We start from the raw sequence: 20,642 nt of genomic DNA, 5'->3' as shown, positions 1-20,642 counted from the left end.
GAACCTTCCAAGTGATTTTTCACAGTGCCCAGCAAAGGTTTATACCAACAAAAAGGAAGGACGGTAAAAAGAGGGACAATCGACCGTGGATATCTAAGGAAATAAGGGAGAGTATCAAATTGAAGGAAAAAACATACAAAGTAGCAAAGATCAGTGGGAGACTAGAGGACTGGGAAATCTTTAGGGGGCAACAGAAAGCTACTAAAAAAGCTATAAAGAAGAGTAAGATAGATTATGAGAGTAAACTTGCTCAGAATATAAAAACAGATAGTAAAAGTTTCTACAAATACATAAAACAAAAAAGAGTGGCTAAGGTAAATATTGGTCCTTTAGAGGATGAGAAGGGAGATTTAATAATGGGAGATGAGGAAATGGCTGAGGAACTGAACAGGTTTTTTGGGTCGGTCTTCACAGTGGAAGTCACAAATAACATGCCAGTGACTGATGGAAATGAGGCTATGACAGGTGAGGACCTTGAGAGGATTGATATCACCAAGGAGGTAGTGATGGGCTAGCTAATGGGGCTAAAGGTAGACAAGTCTCCTGGCCCTGATGGAATGCATCCCAGAGTGCTAAAAGAGATGGCTAGGGAAATTGCAAATGCACTAGTGATAATTTACCAAAATTCACTAGACTCTGGGGTGGTCCCGGCGGATTGGAAATTAGCAAACGTGACACCACTGTTTAAAAAAGGAGATAGGCAGAAAGTGGGTAATTATAGGCCAGTGAGCTTAACTTCGGTAGTAGGGAAGATGCTGGAATCTATCATCAAGGAAGAAATAGCGAGGCATCTGGATGGAAATTGTCCCATTGGACAGACGCAGCATGGGTTCATAAAGGGTAGGTCGTGCCTAACTAATTTAGTGGAATTTTTTGAGGACATTAACAGTGCGGTAGATAACGGGGAGCCAATGGATGTGGTATATCTGGATTTCCAGAAAGCCTTTGACAAGGTGCCACACAAAAGGTTGTTGCATAAGATAAAGATGCATGGCATTAAGGGGAAAGTAGGAGCATGGATAGAGGATTGGTTAATTAATAGAAAGCAAAGAGTGGGGATTAATGGGTGTTTCTCTGGTTGGCAATCAGTAGCTAGTGGTGTCCCTCAGGGATCAGTGTTGGGCCCACAACTGTTCACAATTTACATAGATGATTTGGAGTTGGGGACCAAGGGCAATGTGTCCAAGTTTGCAGACGACACTAAGATGAGTGGTAAAGCAAAAAGTGCAGAGGATACTGGAAGTCTGCAGAGGGATTTGGACAGGCTAAGTGAATGGGCTAGGGTCTGGCAGATGGAATACAATGTTGACAAATGTGAGGTTATCCATTTTGGTAAGAATAACGGCAAAAGGGATTATTATTTAAATGATAAAATATTAAAACATGCTGCTGTGCAGAGAGACCTGGGTGTGCTCGTGCATGAGTCGCAGAAAGTTGGTTTTCAGGTGCAACAGGTGATTAAGAAGGCAAATGGAATTTTGTCCTTCATTGCTAGAGGGATGGAGTTTAAGACTAGGTAGGTTATGCTGCAATTGTATAAGGTGTTAGTGAGGCCACACCTGGAGTATTGTGTTCAGTTTTGGTCTCCTTACTTGAGAAAGGACGTACTGGCACTGGAGGGTGTGCAGAGGAGATTCACTAGGTTAATCCCAGAGCTGAAGGGGTTGGATTACGAGGAGAGGTTGAGTAGACTGGGACTGTACTCGTTGGAATTTAGAAGGATGAGGGGGGATCTTATAGAAACATATAAAATTATGAAGGGAATCGATAGGATAGATGCGGGCAGGTTGTTTCCACTAGCGGGTGAAAGCAGAACTAGGGGGCATAGCCTCAAAATAAGGGGAAGTAGATTTATGACTGAGTTTAGGAGGAACTTCTTCACCCAAAGGGTTGTGAATCTATGGAATTCCTTGCCCAGTGAAGCAGTAGAGGCTCCTTCATTAAATGTTTTTAAGATAAAGATAGATAGTTTTTTGAAGAATAAAGGGATTAAGGGTTATGGTGTTCTGGCCGGAAAGTGGAGCTGAGTCCACAAAAGATCAGCCATGATCTCATTGAATGGCAGAGCAGGCTCGAGGGGCCAGGTGGCCTACTCCTGCTCCTAGTTCTTATGTTCTTATGTTCTTATTATGTACTCTGAAAATTCTCTTTGACAACCTTTGAACTACCAAAAAAGGTTTCATAGAATTTACAGTGCAGAAAGAGGCCATTCGGCCCATCGAGTCTGCACCGGCTCTTGGAAAGAGCACCCTACCCAAGCCCACACCTCCACCCTATCCCCATAACCCAGTAACCTCACCCAACACGAAGGGCAATTTTGGACACTAAGGGCAATTTATCATGGCCAATCCACCTAACCTGCACATCTTTCGAGTGCGGGAGGAAACCGGAGCACCCGGAGGAAACCTACGCACACACGGGGAGGATGTGCAGATTCCACACAGACAGTGACCCAAGCCGGAACTGAACCTGGGACCCTGGAGCTGTGAAGCATTTGTGCTATCCACAATGCTACCGTGCTGCCGAAAGGGAGTTTTTCCCCTCAATGGTTAGATCTTGTATTGTAAGCAAGATGTGACTTTACTGCAGTGATTGATTCTTGTGCTCTACCCTGCAAAGGTAAGCTGACCATTGATCAGCATTGTGTGAGCATTCAGATGTATTAGAGTACTTGGGAAGAACACTCTTAAGCATTTAAAACTGAAGTAAACACTGCTTGCGACCTCGAACGTAATGATCTGAACCGATTTAAATGTCCAGAGTCCTTTGAAATTGGAAAGTCTTCAGCAGCTTTCATTATTGAAAAGAAAGCCCCTCTACTCCCAGGCTGTTTTGATTGACAGAACATGTGGCGTAGCTGAGAAAATAAAGGCCATTGGGCTTTTCAGTTTTAATCGACTCCATTGTTTACATTTCTCAATATTTATTATTCCATATGAGAGCACTGTGAATGCTTGGTTAAGTTTCAAAAACTTGGGGGGGGGGGGGGTTGTGTTTATATCTTGATTGACAGTTTTAAGAGGTTTTAAAGGGGTATCTGCTTTTGATATGGCCAGTGAAATAGGGTATTTTTCACAATTGACCACTTAAGGGGATTTTTTTAAAAATTGAATTTATATCAGTAAGAAGTATGTTTGAGTGAGAGTTCTACTGAATTGTTAGAAGTTTAATTATTTTCCCCCTCCCTTTCAAAGACATGGCTCCTGAGGTCTGCCCTCAGTGGATACTGCTCAGTGGCTATGATGGATGTATGGGGGATGTATGGAGTGTGAAGGGACTTGGAGGGGAATGTGGAGTATGAGGAATATGAACACGGCATGTGGGCCTGACATTCATTATTAAAATTGAGCTGCCATTGCAGTAAATGGAGGCAAGCGTTTTAGCCAGCTGGCCTTACCATCTACCCCACCCCCTCATTGTTTCTGCCTGAGGCCTGCCAACAGAGGCAACAGGCATGTTCCCAACCCTGCCCCACCTCCCCAACAAGAACATTTTTGAAAGGAGTCGGGTGTGCCAGGTCGGGAAATTTTCCCAACTCAACCTTCCCATCTCCTCCACTAAAGTCCAGGCCAGTATTTCCTGATGACTGATGCCATGAGATTTGAAGTGGATGAAATATCGTCATACTGCTTTTCTGGGATCCTATTTCTGTGTGTGATAAGTCACAATAGTGTGATCTTTAAGAGCATAGCCACACTGTTACTTTTTGGAGCTCAATAGCATGGACGTGGTTGATAATGCAGAGTATATTAACGGATCTGTTTTTATTGGTTCTTGGCAAAATGATTTAAGGCACTGGTCAGATATTGCAAAAACATGGGGCCGCTTTCTCCATCCCGCCACACCAGATTTCTGGTGCGGCATGCCGTCGGGATTCTCCGTTTCACCAGCTGGTCAATGAGGTTTCCCCTTGTGGGGCAGTGGTGGAGGGTTGGAATGTTTGTGGAAGGAGGAGCAATCAAGCGGGCTGATGTGTCCTGTATGGTGTTGAGCTTCATGAGTGTTGTTGGAGCTGCATTCATCCAGGCAAGTGGGGAATATTCCATCACTTGTGCCTTGTAGATGATCGGTTGGCTTTTGAGAGAGGGGGGCGGGGTCAGGTGGTGAGTAACTCATCGTAGAAATACTGGCCTTTGACCTGCCCTGGTAGCCACAGTATTAATAAGGCTAATCCAGTTCAGTTTCTGATCAATGGTAACCTCCAGAGGGCAACACGGTGGCGCAGTGGTAGCACTGCAGTCTCACGGCGCCGAGGTCCCAGGTTCGATCCCGGCAATGGGTGGAGTTTGCACACTCTCCCTGTGTTTGCGTGGGTTTCGCCCCCACAACCCAAAGATGTGCAAGGTAGGTGGATTGAACACGCTAAAATTGTCCCTTAATTGGAAAAACTAAATTGGGTACTCAAAATTTTTTTTTTAATGTTTTAAATGGTAACCTCCAGGATGTTGATTGTGGGGGATTCAGCAATGATAATAACATTGAATGGCAAGGGGCGGTGGTTAGATCCTCTCCTGTAGGAGATGGTCATTGCCTGGCACTTGTGTGGCATGAATGTAACTTGCTACTCGTCAGCCCCAAGCCCGATATTGTCCAGGACATAGACTGCTTCATTATCCGAGAAGTCATGAATGGTGCTGCACACATCCCCACTTCTGACCTGATGATGGAAGGGAGGTTATTGATGAAGCAGCTTAAAATGGTTGGTCCTAGGACACTACCCTGAGGAACTCCTGCAGTGGTGTCCTGGACCAGAGATGATCGACCTCCAACCACCACAATCATCTCCCTTAGTGCCAGGTATGACTCCAACCAATGGAGCGCTTTCCGCCCCGATTCCCATAGACTCCAGTTTAGCTAGGGCTCCTTGATGCCATACTCAGCCAAATGCTACCTTGATGTCAAGGGCAGTCACTCTCACCTCACCTCTGGAAATCAGCTCTTTTGTCCATGTTTGAACCAAGGCTGTAATGAGGCAGGAGCTAAGTGACCCTGGTGGAAACCAAACTGAGCGTCCATGAGCAGGTTATTGCTGAGAAAGTGCTGCTTGGTAGCAGTGTGGATGGCTCCTTCCATAACTTTGCTGATGATGGAGAGTGGACCGATAGGGTGGTAATTGGCTGGGTTGGATTTGTCCTGTTTTTATGTACAGGACATAGTTGGGCAATTTTACACACTGCCGGGTAGATGCCAGTATCGTAGCTGAACTGGAACAGCTTGGCTAGAGGTGCGGCACATTTTGGAGCACAGGTCTTCAGTATTGTTGCCGGGATATTGTCAGGGTCCATAGCCATCGGCTATTTCTTGATATCACATGGAGTGAATCATATTGGCTGAAGACTGACATTTGTGATGCTCCGACCTCTGGAGGAGACCGAGATGGATCATCCAGTCAGCTCTTCTGGCTGAAGATTGTTGCCAATACCTTAGCCTTGTATTTTGCACATATGTGCTGAGCTCCTCCGTCATTGAGCATGAGGATATTTGTGGAGTCTCGTCCTCCAGTGAGTTTTTTTAATTGTCCACTTCCATTCATGGTTGGATGTGGCAGGACTATAGAGTTTAGATCTGATTCGTTTGTTGTGGAATCGCCTGGCTCTGTCTATTACTTGCTGTTTATGCTGTTCGGCACACACATAGTTTTGTGTTGTAGCTTCACCAGGTTGGCACCTTATTTTTTGGGATGCCGGATGTTGCTCCTGGCATGCTCTCCTGCACTTTTCATTGAACCAGCGTTGATCCCCTGGCTTGGTGGTATTGGCAGAGTGGGGGATGAGGTTGAATACCATTCTGCTGCTAATGGCCCACAGCGCCTCATAGATATCCAGTCTTGAGTTGCTGGATCTGTTCGAAGTCTATCCCATTTAGCTTGGTGGTAGTGCCACACAACACAATATGAAGATGGGGTTTGCTTCCACAAGGACTGGGTGGTGGTCCCTTCCACCGATACGCTCATGGACAGATGCATCTGCAGCAGCCAGATTGAGGATGATGTAAAGTATGTTTTCCCCCCTTGTTGGTTCCCTCACCACCTGCTGCATCCCAGTTTAGCAGCTATGTCCTTTAGGATCCGGCCAGCTCGGTCTGTGGTGGTACTACCGAGCTACTCTTGGTGATGGACATTGCAATCCCCCACCCAGAGCATATTCTGCGCCCTTGCCACCTCAGTACTTCCTCCAAGTGGTATTTAGCATGGAGGAGTACGGATTCAGCAGCTGATGGTGGATGGTACATGATAATCAGCAGGAGGTTTCCTAGTCCATGTTTAACCTGAAGCCATGAGGCTTCATGGGGTCCAGAGTCGATGTTGAGGACTCCCCAACTGTATACCACTGTGCTGCCACCTCTGCTGGCTCTGTCCTGCCGGTGAGACAGGACATTCTCAGGAATGGTGGTAGTGGTGTCTGGGACATTGTCTGTAAGGTATGATTCTATGAGTATGACTGCGTCAGGCTGTTGCTTGACTAGTCTGTGAGACAGTGCTCCCAACTTTGACATAAGCCCACAGATGTTAGTAAGAAGGACTTTGCAGGGTCGGTAGGGCTGAGTTTGCCATTGTCATTTCTGGTGCCTGGTGGCCTGCCCAGTTTCATTCCTTTGTGTTTTCGTAGCAGTTGAATACAACTGAGTGGCTGGCTAGGCCATTTCATTTAATAATAATAATCTTTATTGTCACATGTAAACTTACATTAACACTGCTATGAAGTGAAAAGCCCCTAGTCGCCACATTCCAGTGCCTGTTCGGGTACACAGAGGGAGAATTCGGAATGTCCAAATTACCTAACAGCACGTCTTTCAGGACTTGTGGGAGGAAACCGGAGCACCCGGAGGAAGCCCACGCAGACACGGGGAGAACATGCAGACTCCTCACAGACGGTGACCCAAGCCAGGAATCGAACCTGGGACCCTGGAGCTGTGAAGCAACAGTGCTACCCACTGTGCTACCCACATTAGTGAACAGATGGGTTTTTAACGACAAACGACAATGGTTAATGGTCATCATTAGATTTTTATTTCCAGATATTTTATTGAGTTTAAATTCCATCATCTGTCATGGTGGGATTCGAACCTGCGTTCCCAGATCATTATCCTGTGTCTCTGGATTACAAGTGCAGCGACAATACCACTATGCTACCTCCCTCCACAATCTATCTTATATTTTCATGAACAAAATGTGGAAATTGCACTTCACAGAAATCTCTAATCTCTTCTGGACCCTTAACTCTCCCATGTTAGTCCTGGTTCATAAATTCTGTATTCCCAATTTTTGATTGCTGCTCAGTTGCCTTCAGTTGACTAGGTCCCAAGTTCTGGGATACTCTCCTTACTTTCTGCCCCTCTACCTTACTTTCCTCCTTTAAGACACTCCTTAAACCTGCCTTTGGTCATTTAACCCAATATGTTCATATGTGGTTTGGTATCATACTTTGTTTTAGAAAGGGATGCGTAATTACCAAGGTGTGACACAACTTGTTGAAAAATCAAAGCACAATTTACCATTGAATGTTCTAACTGCTTTGCAGACTGGCTGGAATAGTACTTATTTACTGATGTTAGGTGCCTCCACGGTGGGACAGTGGCACTGGTGCCTCACAGCACCAGATCCCAGACTCGATGAGCCAAATGGCCTCCTTCTGCACTGCAGGGATTCTATGATTTTAGCAATTGGACCTCGTTGCGTCTTTTATAGGCAAATGCAAAGGCCTGCTACATGTTTCTGAAATAGTTAATCAAGACCAAGATTATTTTTAGTACTCATGATGAAAGATGTTAGAGGAAGCGAAGGACTTGGTTACACGTTCATCCAAGCCCCAGTAGTGCAGTGAGAAGAGAGGGAACATTAGAAATATCTGCTTTTGCGGTAGAACATGCACAATCCTCCCGCTCACAAACTCACTCCACCAAGTTAATCATCAGCAATAACATTCTACTAATATTCTGTTCCACAAATTATGCAAAATTCCAGAGTTTTCATCCAACTGTATGTCCCTGTTAACACACTGCCTTATCTAATTCCTACTGCACCCATGACTTGGGATTCACTGTATGCAGTCTAATGTGGAAGTATCATTCAATCTTTAATGTGGTAGTAGAATTGTGTTTTCCTCGCCATTAGGTCATCTGAAATTCAGGCTGTTCAAAGCCAAGGTCTAGCTGTGAAGGCAGTCTTATGCAAGCTGTACATGTCGATTAATGTAATGGATTTGAGATTGGACCAGCAACCCAGAAAGTTATGAGTTCAATTTCCATTAGGAAACATGAAAATTAATTTTTTTAAAGTCTAATAATTTATGCACCTGAAATAGTAACCATGAAAGGATTTTTGAAGGCAACTCGTTGAAGGAACATCACACCTATCTGACTTGGCCCCATATTAAGTAATTGACTCAATGTTCTCTGACGTGACGTAGCAAGGGGTACAAGGAAAAGGTCTATTGCCATCATTTCAGGATAACTGAAGACGAGCTATTCTTTCCAAATCTTGAGTACAGACATAAAAAATGTTGAAATGGTTACCTAGTGTAAACAACATGCTCAAAATCTGTCCCTCAGCAAAATCAACCTTTGATTGTTGATCAGAATTTTGCAGTCAAGTAGTGGAGTGATGGTGTTCACTACTGACGTGGAAGAGCATATGAACATGCAATTTAGGAGGAGTAGGCTATTTGGCCCCTTGAATCTGCTTCACCATTCAGTAAGATCATGGATTGTGGCCGTAACTCCACGACATTCCGCTGACCTCCAAGAGAATTTGACTCCCTTTTCATGCACTAGACCCAGGATCTTTGGTGGACCCCACAATTGCTAACTTTCACTGTGATCTCCATCCAGGCAGGAGGGTCAGGCAGGAGGGCCTCCTGTTGCCATTGATTGTAAATAGCACCTCCCGCCATTCCTTGATGACTGACAGGAGAATCATTAAGGAGGTTGGTTTAAAAAAAAAATTTAAAGTACCCAATTCATTTTTTCCAATTAAGGGGCAATTTAGCATGGCCAATCCACCCAGCTTGCACATTTTGGTGTTGTGGGGGCGAAACCCACGCAAACACGGGGAGAATGTGCAAACTCCACACGGACAGTGACCCAGAGCCGGGATTGAACCTGGGACCTCGGCACCGTGAGGCCGCAGTGCTAACCCACTGCGCCACCGTGCTGCCCATTAAGGAGGTCTTGCTGGACCAGCACCAGCTGGACCCCTGGGGCAGCATGGTAGCATAGCGGTTAGTACTGTTGCTTCATAGCTCCAGGGTCCCAGGTTCGATTCCCAGCTTGGGTCACTGTCTGTGCAGAGTCTGCACGTTCTCCCCGTGTCTGCATGGGTTTACTCCGGGTGCTCCGGTTTCCTCCCACAGTCCAAAGATGTGCAGGTTAGGTGGATTGGCGTTGCTAAATTGCCCTTACTGTCCTAAAAGGTTAAGTGGGGGTTACTGGGTTACAGGGATAGGGTAGAGGTGTGGGCTTGAGTAGGGTGCTCTTTGTAAGGGCCAGTGCAGACTCGATGGACCGAATGGCCTCTTCTGCACTGTAAATTCTATGATTCTATGACCAGGGCCAAAAGCTTCCTCAAAGACCTGTGATTTTGGTGGCACAAAATTCTGCTTTCCTGTTGCCAGCTGGAATCTGTTGCCAAATCAAGGGGCTCTCCAGGCATTCAGCAATAGTAATGTCATGAAGCAGATGTAAGAGGCCAATCATACTGAAATATTCTCAGACACTTTATCATATTTAATACTCCACATATAGAAAATTAGTCTTTTGGGATCACAGAGGCTGTTCAGGAGTAATTATGAACTTAGTATGCCACTAAAAACCCAGTTGCACCTCATTCTAATCAGTTCTGTCACTTAATTTGATTACGTATGAGGACATTTCTGCAGAAGTGCAAAATATCACAACTTTCATTTTTTCATGACCAATGTGATGGATATATTCAGATTTTCAAATTGCGGTTAATTAAGCTCCTTCTAAGAAACCACATTCAATCAATGGGATCTGCATTTTTTGTTTGGCTGGAAGAGACCAATAGGTGTCATCTGCTTTGAAATTGTGTTTAACTTTGCTCTCATTACAGCTATAAAGGAGGGCATTAAAATAAAGATTTCTAAAAATCATGCAAGAATTTTTAAAGTCTGCAGCAGAAAAACCAAAGTTATGCATTGAAAATACTTCCTTACATTCATGCTCATTTTTAAAAATTCTCTTTTGGCAATAGTGATGAACTATTTATTAATTTGCAAGCATGCCATAACTGACCCAGTTCTTGAATATACTTCTTATTCAACTATCTGCATCCTCACCTTTCAGTTATATTCTTTCAGCACTCAATTATTTATTTAAAACGTTGCAGCTTTTGTTTTGTTTCCGCTGAGGTAGAGCTTTTTTCATTTCATTCCCAAATGTCAGGCTCCTGCTGTTGCAAAGGACGGTCTTGTGATCAGAATTTTGTTCTGCCCATCTTCCTGCGTACACACTTACCAGATCTGATGTCTACCAGCATGCCAGGTTGCCCAGCCTTAGCAGTGTATCAAAACATATTCTGTTCACATACTGCCTCTAATATCAATACTCTTTCCTTTTGGTGAAAAAGCTTGCTTAACACTGCTACTGACTAGGTTGTTGCTAATAGGAAACCACACTCACACAATGACCGTCATTGAAATGATCCTGCAATTTGTTACATGAAACTTGCACTTCATTAACACAAAACTAATAATAGGTGCCCCTGGCAGTTCCTGAAACAGTACTGTACATTCTGACTGGTTTACTTTTAAAAATATTCACTCCAAGAACAAGTGATCTGGATATTTAACAGCACTGTCTGTACTCCAATTACTTAAGCTGGGGAGGCACAATTACCCCAAATAAATATAACAATTAACATACATGGAGGAAGCATTTCTTCAACTTTCACAGCTTCGTAATTAAGAATTTATTTATTCTTGTGAATATTAGAACTAACACTGGGTGTAACTTTAGCAATTTCAATATCTGAGAGCTCATTTCTGAATCAAAGTTGCTTTAAAATATGTCCAGAACTGAAATCGTGGCACGGTAGCACAGTGGTTAGCACTGTCACTTCACAGCGTCAGGACTCGGGTTTGATTCCTGGCTTCTGACACTATCTATGCGGAGTCTGCACGTTCTCCCCGTGTCTGTGTGGGTTTCCTCCGGGTGCTCCGGTTTCCTCCCACAAGTCCTGAAAGTGCTTGTTAGGTGATTTGGACATTGTGAATTCTCCTTCAGTATACTGAACAGGCGCCGGAATGTGACGACTAGGGTTTTTTCACAGTAACTTCATTGCAATGTTAATATAAGCCTACTTGTGACACTAATAAAGATTAAATCTTGCTAATAATGCATATTAATAAGATGCATATTACAAAATATTACAATATCAGGAACTGATCTCTAACACCATTGCTCACAGGCAAATTAGAACTGAAAGCACAGTTATCATACCTATTTTCAATGATGGATTCTGTTCACCAATGGTGTTACACCATGCTACTTCAATAAACTGTACAAGCACTTGGGGAATGGGGTCCAAATAGGTGCCTCCTGAGATCAATTAAAGACGAATTGTTATGGGGATAGTGTTTTTTTGTCCTTATATGAATTCTGGCTATGCCAGAAAATTATACAGACATTTCCATTTATTTTTGAAAACTTACAGATAAGATGGTGGTGTTATGATTTGTTTTCGCATTACAGTGTCATGGTCATGTACTGGACATAAAGCTTGTGTATATGGACAATGTAACGGAAAAATTAGAAGTTTCAAAACCAAGCCAAAGGGATGGTAAGTGTCCCATATCATTAATGAGTTTCTAATAAAATTGCATGGTTTGAAATTGCAAACTTCAAATCCGCCCCTTCACACTATGGTCTCAGTTAAATAGATGATCAACTCGATTCCCAAAGCAATCGATCGATATTAAGGGGGAAACCTAAACGTGTCCCATTGTACAAGACCAAAGGGGGTGTTGTGATCATGGTAACTTTTGGCTCTCTTACCCAGTTGGGACAGTCGTGTATCAGCACCTGGACTCTGCCGAAGACATAAGCGTGGTACTCGGCGAAGGCAGGAAATGTGATGTTGGTGGGAAAGCTGAGCAACCGCCTCTCTTCAATGTGCCGAATAACAGCATGTCTGCCGAAATAGGTGGTGATCAGATCGGGCTGCTGCAGGCTGTCTTCAAAGCCCGCTTTCTCATTCCCCAGAGCCACGATACGAACCGACCTAAACAAAGTAGGAGGAAGTTACACATTCAGTCAATGAACTCGCATCAGGCTGAAAATCCTCCCGTGCAATAAATAACACGCTAACGCAGCTCTGGTGGGGGCTGTGTGGTGGTGTCTTTGCCTGCAAATCAACCTCTCCTCGGCTGACTTTAGCACTGGATGCAAGAGAAATGAACTAAATAAAAACTCCCAACCAGTTACCGAAGCGGTACGTGCGACTTACATGATTCAGTGCAGTCTCGGCAACTTGAAAACGGGGAGCGAGTAGAGCGAGTTATTCATAGTCCTTGCGATGAGGGTAACAAAGAAACTAGAAGTGAGCTGAAGCGACTATGGCTCTTTGCCCTGAGCAGGCAGCAGAAACTGCAGCAGCAGCAGCTTCATTAGGCAGTGATAGGAGGCGGTGAACTTTACTCTCCTCGTCACTTTCACCGTGTACTTGTTATTAGCCCAGGAAATAACTGATATTGCTGCGTGGACACGCCTGGCAGAGACAGCGGCGATCACAGTGCACCGGACAACCCCCAGTATTTCGCCACAAACCCCGGTCCACTCACAGGCTCCTGAGTCCTGACGTCAGTGAAGCACATCAGGCAGAGGAATTAGATTTAAATCCGTTCACTCAATGCAAATCCAATGGCCACAAGATTTATATCCCACACATTGGATTGCTGGCAAACGGGTGCCGAGTCTCGGCCACCAGTTCTGCCTTCAATCAAACAAGAATAAAGTGCTGCTAATCCATTATGTGGACAAGGATCGGGTGGAGAGAGAGAGAGAGAGAGGTTTCTTGAGGCATCAGGACAAGGATTTAAATAAAAGGACAATTGTGACAGCGTCCTTGCATCAGGATCCCCTGTTTGTCCTCTAACGTGTGAGCGGAGGGCAGCTTGCGGCTGTCAGTTGATACCATTGTTTAGAACTGGTGACCGAAATGACTAACACAACAGCAGTGAATATAAACACTTCTATTGTTGCAGATACCTTTTTTTTTCCAAATCACTTTATTTTTTCCAAAGCAGGCATTTTACCGCGGGTGCAGGGCCCAACACTGACCACTAACACAGTCCAGGGTGTGTACTTGCTAGGATAGGTGACAGTGGTCCTGCCAAACAGTAATGCATCAGCCAGGGGATAACTTTTATTCCATAAATAGTCTGGGAAAGAGAAGGGCTCAGCCACATCATGACTGCAATCACCACACATATCCATGTCCTCTGAACCTTGGTATATTCAGACACAAGATGTGCTCAAAATTCATCCTTCAACCAAAAAGTACCATCACCTTTGAACCCCCAGGACATCCAATTCTGCTGCAGCAACACCATTCTCAATCCTTCCACTGCTGTTCCGACATCAAGCCCTGGATGAAATGAAATGAAATGGATGAGCTGACATTTCCACCAACTGAACATTGGGAATAATGGAAGCATTGTCTTCAGCCTCGCCACAACCCCATTCCTAAGTATCTAATTCTATCCTTCTCCTTTGACCTTTGCCTCAGCTTGACCTGATAGTTTACAAACTCAGAGTCTTGTGTAACCCTGACATGAGATTCTCCCCTGTTTCCCCTTTCTCACAAAAGACATTGCTCAAATGCAGCTCCGCCTCAAGCCCGCCTGCTGCTGAAATCCTCGCCCTTGTTTTATGCTGCAAGGGAGATCAAGAGGATTGTTGGTGCAATAACATAGCCTTGCTTGGCCCCAGGCTGCACTTGTTCTGGGTCTGTGGTGGACCCATTGGTCAGGATCACAGCTTACATGTCATCATGGAGTAGGCAGAGGATGGTGACAAATATTTTGCGGCCGCCAAAATGGAGGGGATGCTCCATAATGTCTCCCAATTGTTGGTGTCAAAAGCTATTGTATGGTAAAGAAAGCCATGTATAGGACCTTTAATGAGGCAAGGGAGGGGGCGGCTTTAACCCCGACGATGTCCCGGGCACTGATCTCCTTGATCCTGAAGCGGGACAAGGATCCCCTGCAATGTGGGTCTTACAGACCGATTTCCTTGCTAAATGTAGATGCCAAGGTGCTGGCGAAGGTCTTAGCCACGAGGATTGAGGATTGTGTGCCGCAGATCATCCATGAAGACCAGGTGGGGTTTGTGAAGGGGAGACAGTTGAACGCGAATGTGCGGAGGCTTTTGAACATTATCATGATGCCGGCGAGGGAGGAGGAGGCGGAGATAGTGGTGGCGATGGACGCTGAGAAAGCCTTCGATAGGGTAGAATGGGGGTACCTGTGGGAGGTACTGAAGAGGTTCGGGTTCGGGTTTGGGGAGGGGTTTGTCAGGTGGGTTAGGCTGTTGTATGAGGTCCCGATGGCGAGTGTGGTCACAAATAGGAGGAGGTCCGAGTACCTTCGGTTGCACCAAGGGATGAGACAGAGGTGTCCCCTGTCCCCCCTGCTCTTCGCACTGGCGATTGAACCCCTGGCTATGGCACTGAGAGAGTCGAGGAACTGGAGGGGGTTGGTGCGGGGTGGGGAGGAGCATAGGGTGTCACTTTATGCGGACAACCTGCTGCTGTATATGGCGGACCCGGTGGGAGGAATGCCAGAGATAATGAGGATCCTTAGGGAATTTGGGGACTTTTCGGGGTACAAGCTCAATATGGGGAAGAGCGAGCTGTTCGTAGTTCAGCTAGGGGACCAGGAGAGGGGGATTGGTGAGCTCCCACTAAAAAGGGCGGAGAGGAGCTTCAGATATTTGGGGGTCCAGGTGGCCAGGAGCTGGGGGGCCCTGCATAGGCTTAACTTTACAAGGCTGGTGGAGCAAATGGAGGAGGAGTTCAAGAGGTGGGACGCGTTGCCGCTGTCCTTGGCGGGTAGGGTGCAGTCAATCAAAATGACTTGGTGCTCCCAAGGTTTTTGTTTCTGTTCCAGTGCCTCCCCATGTTTATCCCGAAGGCTTTTTTCAGGCGGGTTAACAGGAGTATAATGGGGTTTGTGTGGGCGCGAGGGACTCCGAGGGTGAGAAAGGTGTTCCTGGAGCGGAGTAGAGATGGGGGGGCTGGCGCAGCCCAACCTCTGTGGGTACTACTGGGCCGCCAATGCGATGATGGTGTGCAAGTGGGTGATGGAGGGGGCTGCATGGAAGAGGCTGGAGACGGCGTCCTGTGTGGGTACGAGTCTGGGGGCGCTGGCAACGGCGCCGCTGCCGCTCCCTTCAAGGAGGTATACCACGAGCCCGGTGGTGGTGGCGGCCCTCGAAATTTGTGGGCAGTGGAGGCGGCATAGCGGGAAAGTTGGGGCCTCGGCATGGACCTCATTACGGGGGAACCACCGGTTTGTCCCAGGAAGTACAGGTGGAGGGTTTTCGGGGTGGGGCAGGGCAAGGATACGAAAGTTGGGGGACCTGTTTGTGGACGGGAAGTTCGCGAGCTTGGGTGAGCTGGAGGAGAAGTACGGGCTCCCCCCCCCCCCCGGGGGACACCTTCAGGTACTTACAGGTAAGGGCGTTTGCCAGACGGCAGGTGGTGGAATTCCCGCGGCTACTGCCACACACAGTACAGGACAGGGTGCTCTCGGGGGGGGGGGGGAGTGGGGAAGTTCTCGGAAACTTACCAGGTGATGCAGGAGAAGGAGGAGGCCTCGGTGGTGGAGCTGAAAGGTAAGTGGGAGGAGGAGTTGGGAGAGGAGATTGAGGAAGGGACGTGGGCAGATGCCCTAGGGAGGGTGAATTCTTCCTCTTCGTGCACGAGGCTCAGCCTCATACAGTTTAAGGTGCTGCACAGGGCACACATGACCGGGACAAGGATGAGCAGGTTCTTTGGGGGTGAGGACAGGTGTGTTAGGTGCTCAGGGAGTCCAGCAAACCACACCCATATGTTCTGGGCATGCCCAGCGCTGGAAGAATTTTGGAAGGGCGTAGCGAGGACGGTGTCGAGGGTGGTAGGATCCAGGGTCAGACCGGGCTGGGGGCTTGCAATATTTGGGGTGGCAGAGGAGCCAGGAGTGCAGGAGGCGAAAGAGGCCGGAATTCTGGCCTTTGCGTCCCTGGTAGCCCGGCGAAGGATTCTCCTTCAGTGGAAAGATGCGAGGCCCCCAAGCGTGGAATCCTGGATCAGCGATATAGCGGGGTTCATTAAATTGGAGAGGGTGAAATTCACCTTGAGAGGGTCGGTACAAGGGTTCTTTAGGCGGTGGCAACCGTTCTTAGACTTTCTGGCAGAATGATAGACATTGGTCAATGGCAGCAGCAGCTGTGGGGGGGGGGGTTACTTTATTTTTGTTTATGTTATTTACACTGGAGGGTCTGAGGGGGTGTATACACCTGTTGTCTTAAGTCGGGGTGTTAATGTTAATTTATTATTTATGTACGTGGGGGGAGGGGCTTGGGGGGTTGCTTTTTTAGATTGTGTTTTGTACTTAACCCTGTTGGGTTCTTTTTTCTTTCTCATTTTGTTATTGATATTTTATGAAAACCTTTAATAAAAATTATTTTTAAAAAAAGAAAGAAAGCCATGTACAAGGGTTGGTGCTGTTTTCTCTTATAGTTTCTGTGCAGTGAAGATCATTTCCATTGTGCCCCTTAGTGGATGTAAAGTGCATTGCAACTCTGGGAAGAATTCTTCAGCTCTCGAGAGAAGGCGATTACAGGGGACCTTTGCGCTGACCTTGTAGCCAAAAGCAGGGAAGCTCCTCTGTAGTTACTGTAGTCAGACTTGTCAACTTTCTTGAAGATGGTCATGATTATGGCATATCTGAGATCTCCTGGCATGTTCTCCGCCATCCAGATAAGGGAAATAGGTTTGTAATCGCGTCAATAGTGCTTCTCCACACATTTTAATGCTTTGGCAGTTATTCCATCTGTTCCTGATGCCTTGTTGTTCTTTAGCTGTTGATGGTCTTTTCTACTTCATGCTGAGGTGGGGTAGTTCTGAGATGGTGGTGGGTACCTTATTGCAGGATGGAGTCAAGGACACGCATTGAAAACAGAGTCTCTGTTAAGGAGGTTTTCGAAGTCCTCCTTCCAGCAGGCGCTGGCGCTGATTGGCTCTCTGTTCCTGATGAACACCTCTCCATCCCTGACCAGCAATGGAGTTGGACCTTGGGTACTTGGGCCACAGGTGGTCTTGATTGCGCTTAAAGAAACCTCATGTGTCGTGGGTGGGAGCTAATTGTTGTATCTCCTGTGCTTTCTCCACCCACCATCTGTTCTTTATGTTGCGGGATTTTTGCTGGACGTCAGGCTTCAGCCGTCTGTAGAACTTCTTTCTCACTGGCTCCTATAATGGTATGGGTGATAAGCCCGTCTTTGCAGCTCGCTGCTCAGATAATGACATAGTCGAGCAGGCGCCAGTGCATGGACTGAGGGTGTTAGCATGAAGTTTTGTACTTGTCACTCTGACAAAGCCATGTTCCAGGCATTTTGTCAGGAAAAGGTACCATTGGTGTTGATTTCCCTGCCCTCGATCTGCCGATTATACCTCCCAAGAGGTCTGTGTCCTTTCCAACTCTGGTATGGAAGTCACCAAGGAGGATCAGCTTGTCACCCATTGGGACTCAGGAATGTTTGAGGTTGGAGTAAAATTCTTCTTTGGACTTGTCTGCAGTTTCAAGTGTTGGGCATGCACACAGAGGACTGTAGCACACTGGTTCTGGGCTAGGGTGAGCTGAAGCATCATCATCCCTGTGACTTACATTGGCTCCCAGTCCCCAGCACATCAATTTAAACATTTGTGTTTTTGCCCTCAAATCTCTGCATGCCATCTCCCTTCCCTATTTTTGCAACCTCCTCCTGTTCAACACCCTATTACAAAGTCCTAATCTCCCAACTGTAGCCTCTTATTCATTCTGCACTTACTTCATTCCACCTTTGTTTGCCATGCCTAGTGCCATCTCTGAAATTCCCTACCTAAAGTATTCCACATAACCAACTCTCTCTCCGCCTCCCAAACACATCTTACAGCTTACCTCATCAATTAAACTTAGTTTCTCATCTCCCTTGGCTGGAGCCTATTATTGTCACATTATACTCTGGGGAAGCACCTTGGGACTTTTTACTATGTTACGGGCACTATACAAATGCAGATTGTTCAATGCTTCTTTTTCTCTGCATTAAGGGCCGATTAGCAAAATCAGAGAGAAAGATGCAGTTTGAAATGAGCAGATTTCTTAGAATTAATTTTGAAAGCCTGCTGTTACAATTAGGTTAACAAGGGTGAACTGACTCCTCTCTTTGTCTCACTCCTGACTTGATAACTTGGTTTAAAGGGAGCTGATATTGCCAATTCAATATATATACATTTAACTGTGCATAGCTCAGTGCAAGAAATAAGATAGCCAGGTTCCTGAAGTTAACAAGCAAGCAGTTAGTTTCATTGCTAAAACTCACTCAGGTAAAAATGCAGAAATTATTAACAAAAGGTTTAAAGGTACAAATATCTCCAACTACCCATTAATGCAAAAAAAATCTTCCCAACCACGCAAACTCTGCATAGTATTTTTCAAAACCTTGGCCAAGAAACAAATAACTTCAGAAAAGCATTATTCGGAGAATATCCAGATACTTGTTCACAGCTGAAAGGTCCCAGTCCACTGTAGCTGCTGGTTCTTGGGATTCTCACTGGAGGCTGTGGTGCTGATTCAGAATTCTCCTTTAAGAACTCTTGGTTTGCAGCAATAAAGTCTTCTGGTGTGGTTTCAAACCACAAACAGCTCAGCTGTGATGAGAGATGTTTCAGAAGAAATGGAGTAACATTGTTGCCCAATGGCAGTCTCCATCTTACTATCCTAAATCCAGTACATTTTCACCAAGAGCTGGATCACATAACCTCTCTCTGAGAGCCTCATAGACTCTGTGTCTCACTAAAGGTAGCTTGTGTCCTTTGCAAATGCAACATAGTAGTTGTTGTAAGCAAGCCCTTTGCTTAGGAAATGCATTCTTTCAAAAAAGTTCAATACATATACATGTCCAGCTGCTAACATTATAAATTAACATTTTATATAATACATCTTCATAACAATGCATTTAAAGAAAGAAGCTTCATTTACATAGTGCCTTGCACAACATCCGAAAAGGCTTTATACCAATAGAGCACTTTTGAAGTGGAGTCATTATAACCCAGGAATTGTTTCTAGAATAAAGGTGGTCTCAATACTCGGAGAACTCTTATACTTATTTTTAATGGTGCCAAGGAATATCATAGAATTTACAGTGCAGAAGGAGGCCATTCGGCCCATCGAGTCTGCACCGGCTCTTGGACAGAGCACCCTACCTAGGGTCCACACCTCCACCCTATCCCCATAACCCAGTGTTGCTAACTTTTGGTTGGTTCAATTGGCCCTGTTTTATAACCTTTGCTCTCGAGTCGCCAGGTATCTTTATGATACCGCCACGAGGTTCAAGTTCAAGTAATGATCAATAACTCAATACACCGATTAGTAAGATTCAAATCAAAGCACATTTATGATACACAGTAATCGCTACTCATGCACAAATTCTACGTCTAAGCTACTTCTACGACTAACAGGCCTATACTTAGCTTTGGACTGGCCCACCAGGTCAGGGGAACAAATAGCCTTTCGTTCAGGTACTGAGTCTGCAGGATTCGAAGTTGGTACAGATTGGTAGCTAGGAGCACCTATCTCGTAACGAGCGTTGACTTAAGACTTACTGGATATCGGCGGCAGCTGCACCGGTCACGGTCAAGGTTAGTTCGCGTTGCTGAGTGACCCGGTCAAGAAGAACGATTTGAAATTGGGGGCTTAACTTTATAGTCCCCAGGGGCTTCCCGCCTTTCGGGGCGGACCCTGTACCTGGTTCCAAGTGATTGGACTGCATTCCAATCGCTTGGTTCGATTTCTCCAATACTGGAGCAGCCCCCTGATCGATGGGCGGTCTTGAGGTGTCCGTTAACCTCTTTTGTGTTGGCTCCTGCTGGCGCTGGGGAGTCTGGCTCAGCTTTGTTTGTCCCAAATGTTGCGATTGTTCCCGGGGATCGCTCATTAGTATGTAGATGGCTGCTACATTATTATGCAGATGGCTGCTTGTATCAATGCTGTCTGGGCTTTTGCAGAGTTTAATACACAGTAACTGGCACCTGCTGGTTTCTGCCTGTGTTGGCTGAATTTCCTTTCAGCCTTTGCTGTTCTCCATTTTAAATTTGGACTTGGCCACCCCAGGTGGCTACACCAGTAACCCCACCCAACACTAAGGGCAATTTTGGACACTAAGGGCAATTTAGCATGGCCAATCCACCTAACCTGCACATCTTTGGACTGTGGGAGGAAACCGGAGCAGCCGGAGGAAACCCACGCAGACACGGGGAGAACGTGCAGACTCCGCACAGACAGTGACCCAAGCTGGGAATCGAACCTGGGACCCTGGAGCTGTGAATGAATTGTACTATCCACAATGCTACCGTGCTGCTCCAATGAATCTTTCATACCAACTGA

General features: G+C 46.0%; 1 protein-coding gene and 1 long non-coding RNA gene across 5 annotated transcripts in view; both read right to left on the bottom strand.

Moving 5' to 3' along the window:
- rhobtb3 (Rho related BTB domain containing 3) overlaps window positions 1-12,953 on the bottom strand; it is a 294,119-nt gene extending 281,166 nt beyond the window's left edge. Inside the window, exons 1-2 of one of the 4 annotated variants that reach the window (XM_072516320.1) lie at window positions 12,464-12,953; window positions 12,013-12,238 (exon numbers count right to left, since the gene is read on the bottom strand). In XM_072516320.1, the coding sequence (XP_072372421.1) occupies window positions 12,013-12,238; window positions 12,464-12,465 (228 nt within the window). In that variant the 5' untranslated portion in view covers window positions 12,466-12,953. The remainder of the gene's footprint in view (window positions 1-12,012; window positions 12,239-12,463) is intronic. The other 3 variants (XM_072516318.1, XM_072516319.1, XM_072516317.1) reach the window with 3 other exon arrangements.
- Window positions 12,954-13,535: 582 nt separating this feature from the next.
- Window positions 13,536-20,642, bottom strand: part of LOC140429393 (uncharacterized) — a 45,542-nt gene continuing 38,435 nt past the window's right edge. Inside the window, exon 4 of the long non-coding RNA XR_011949073.1 lies at window positions 13,536-13,603. This is a non-coding gene — a long non-coding RNA (uncharacterized lncRNA). The remainder of the gene's footprint in view (window positions 13,604-20,642) is intronic.

Source organism: Scyliorhinus torazame, chromosome 9 (genome assembly GCF_047496885.1).
Source record: "Scyliorhinus torazame isolate Kashiwa2021f chromosome 9, sScyTor2.1, whole genome shotgun sequence".
NCBI classification, from domain to species: domain Eukaryota; kingdom Metazoa; phylum Chordata; class Chondrichthyes; order Carcharhiniformes; family Scyliorhinidae; genus Scyliorhinus; species Scyliorhinus torazame.
Note: the sequence above shows the minus strand (reverse complement) of the source record. Positions and strands in the feature narration are given on the sequence as shown.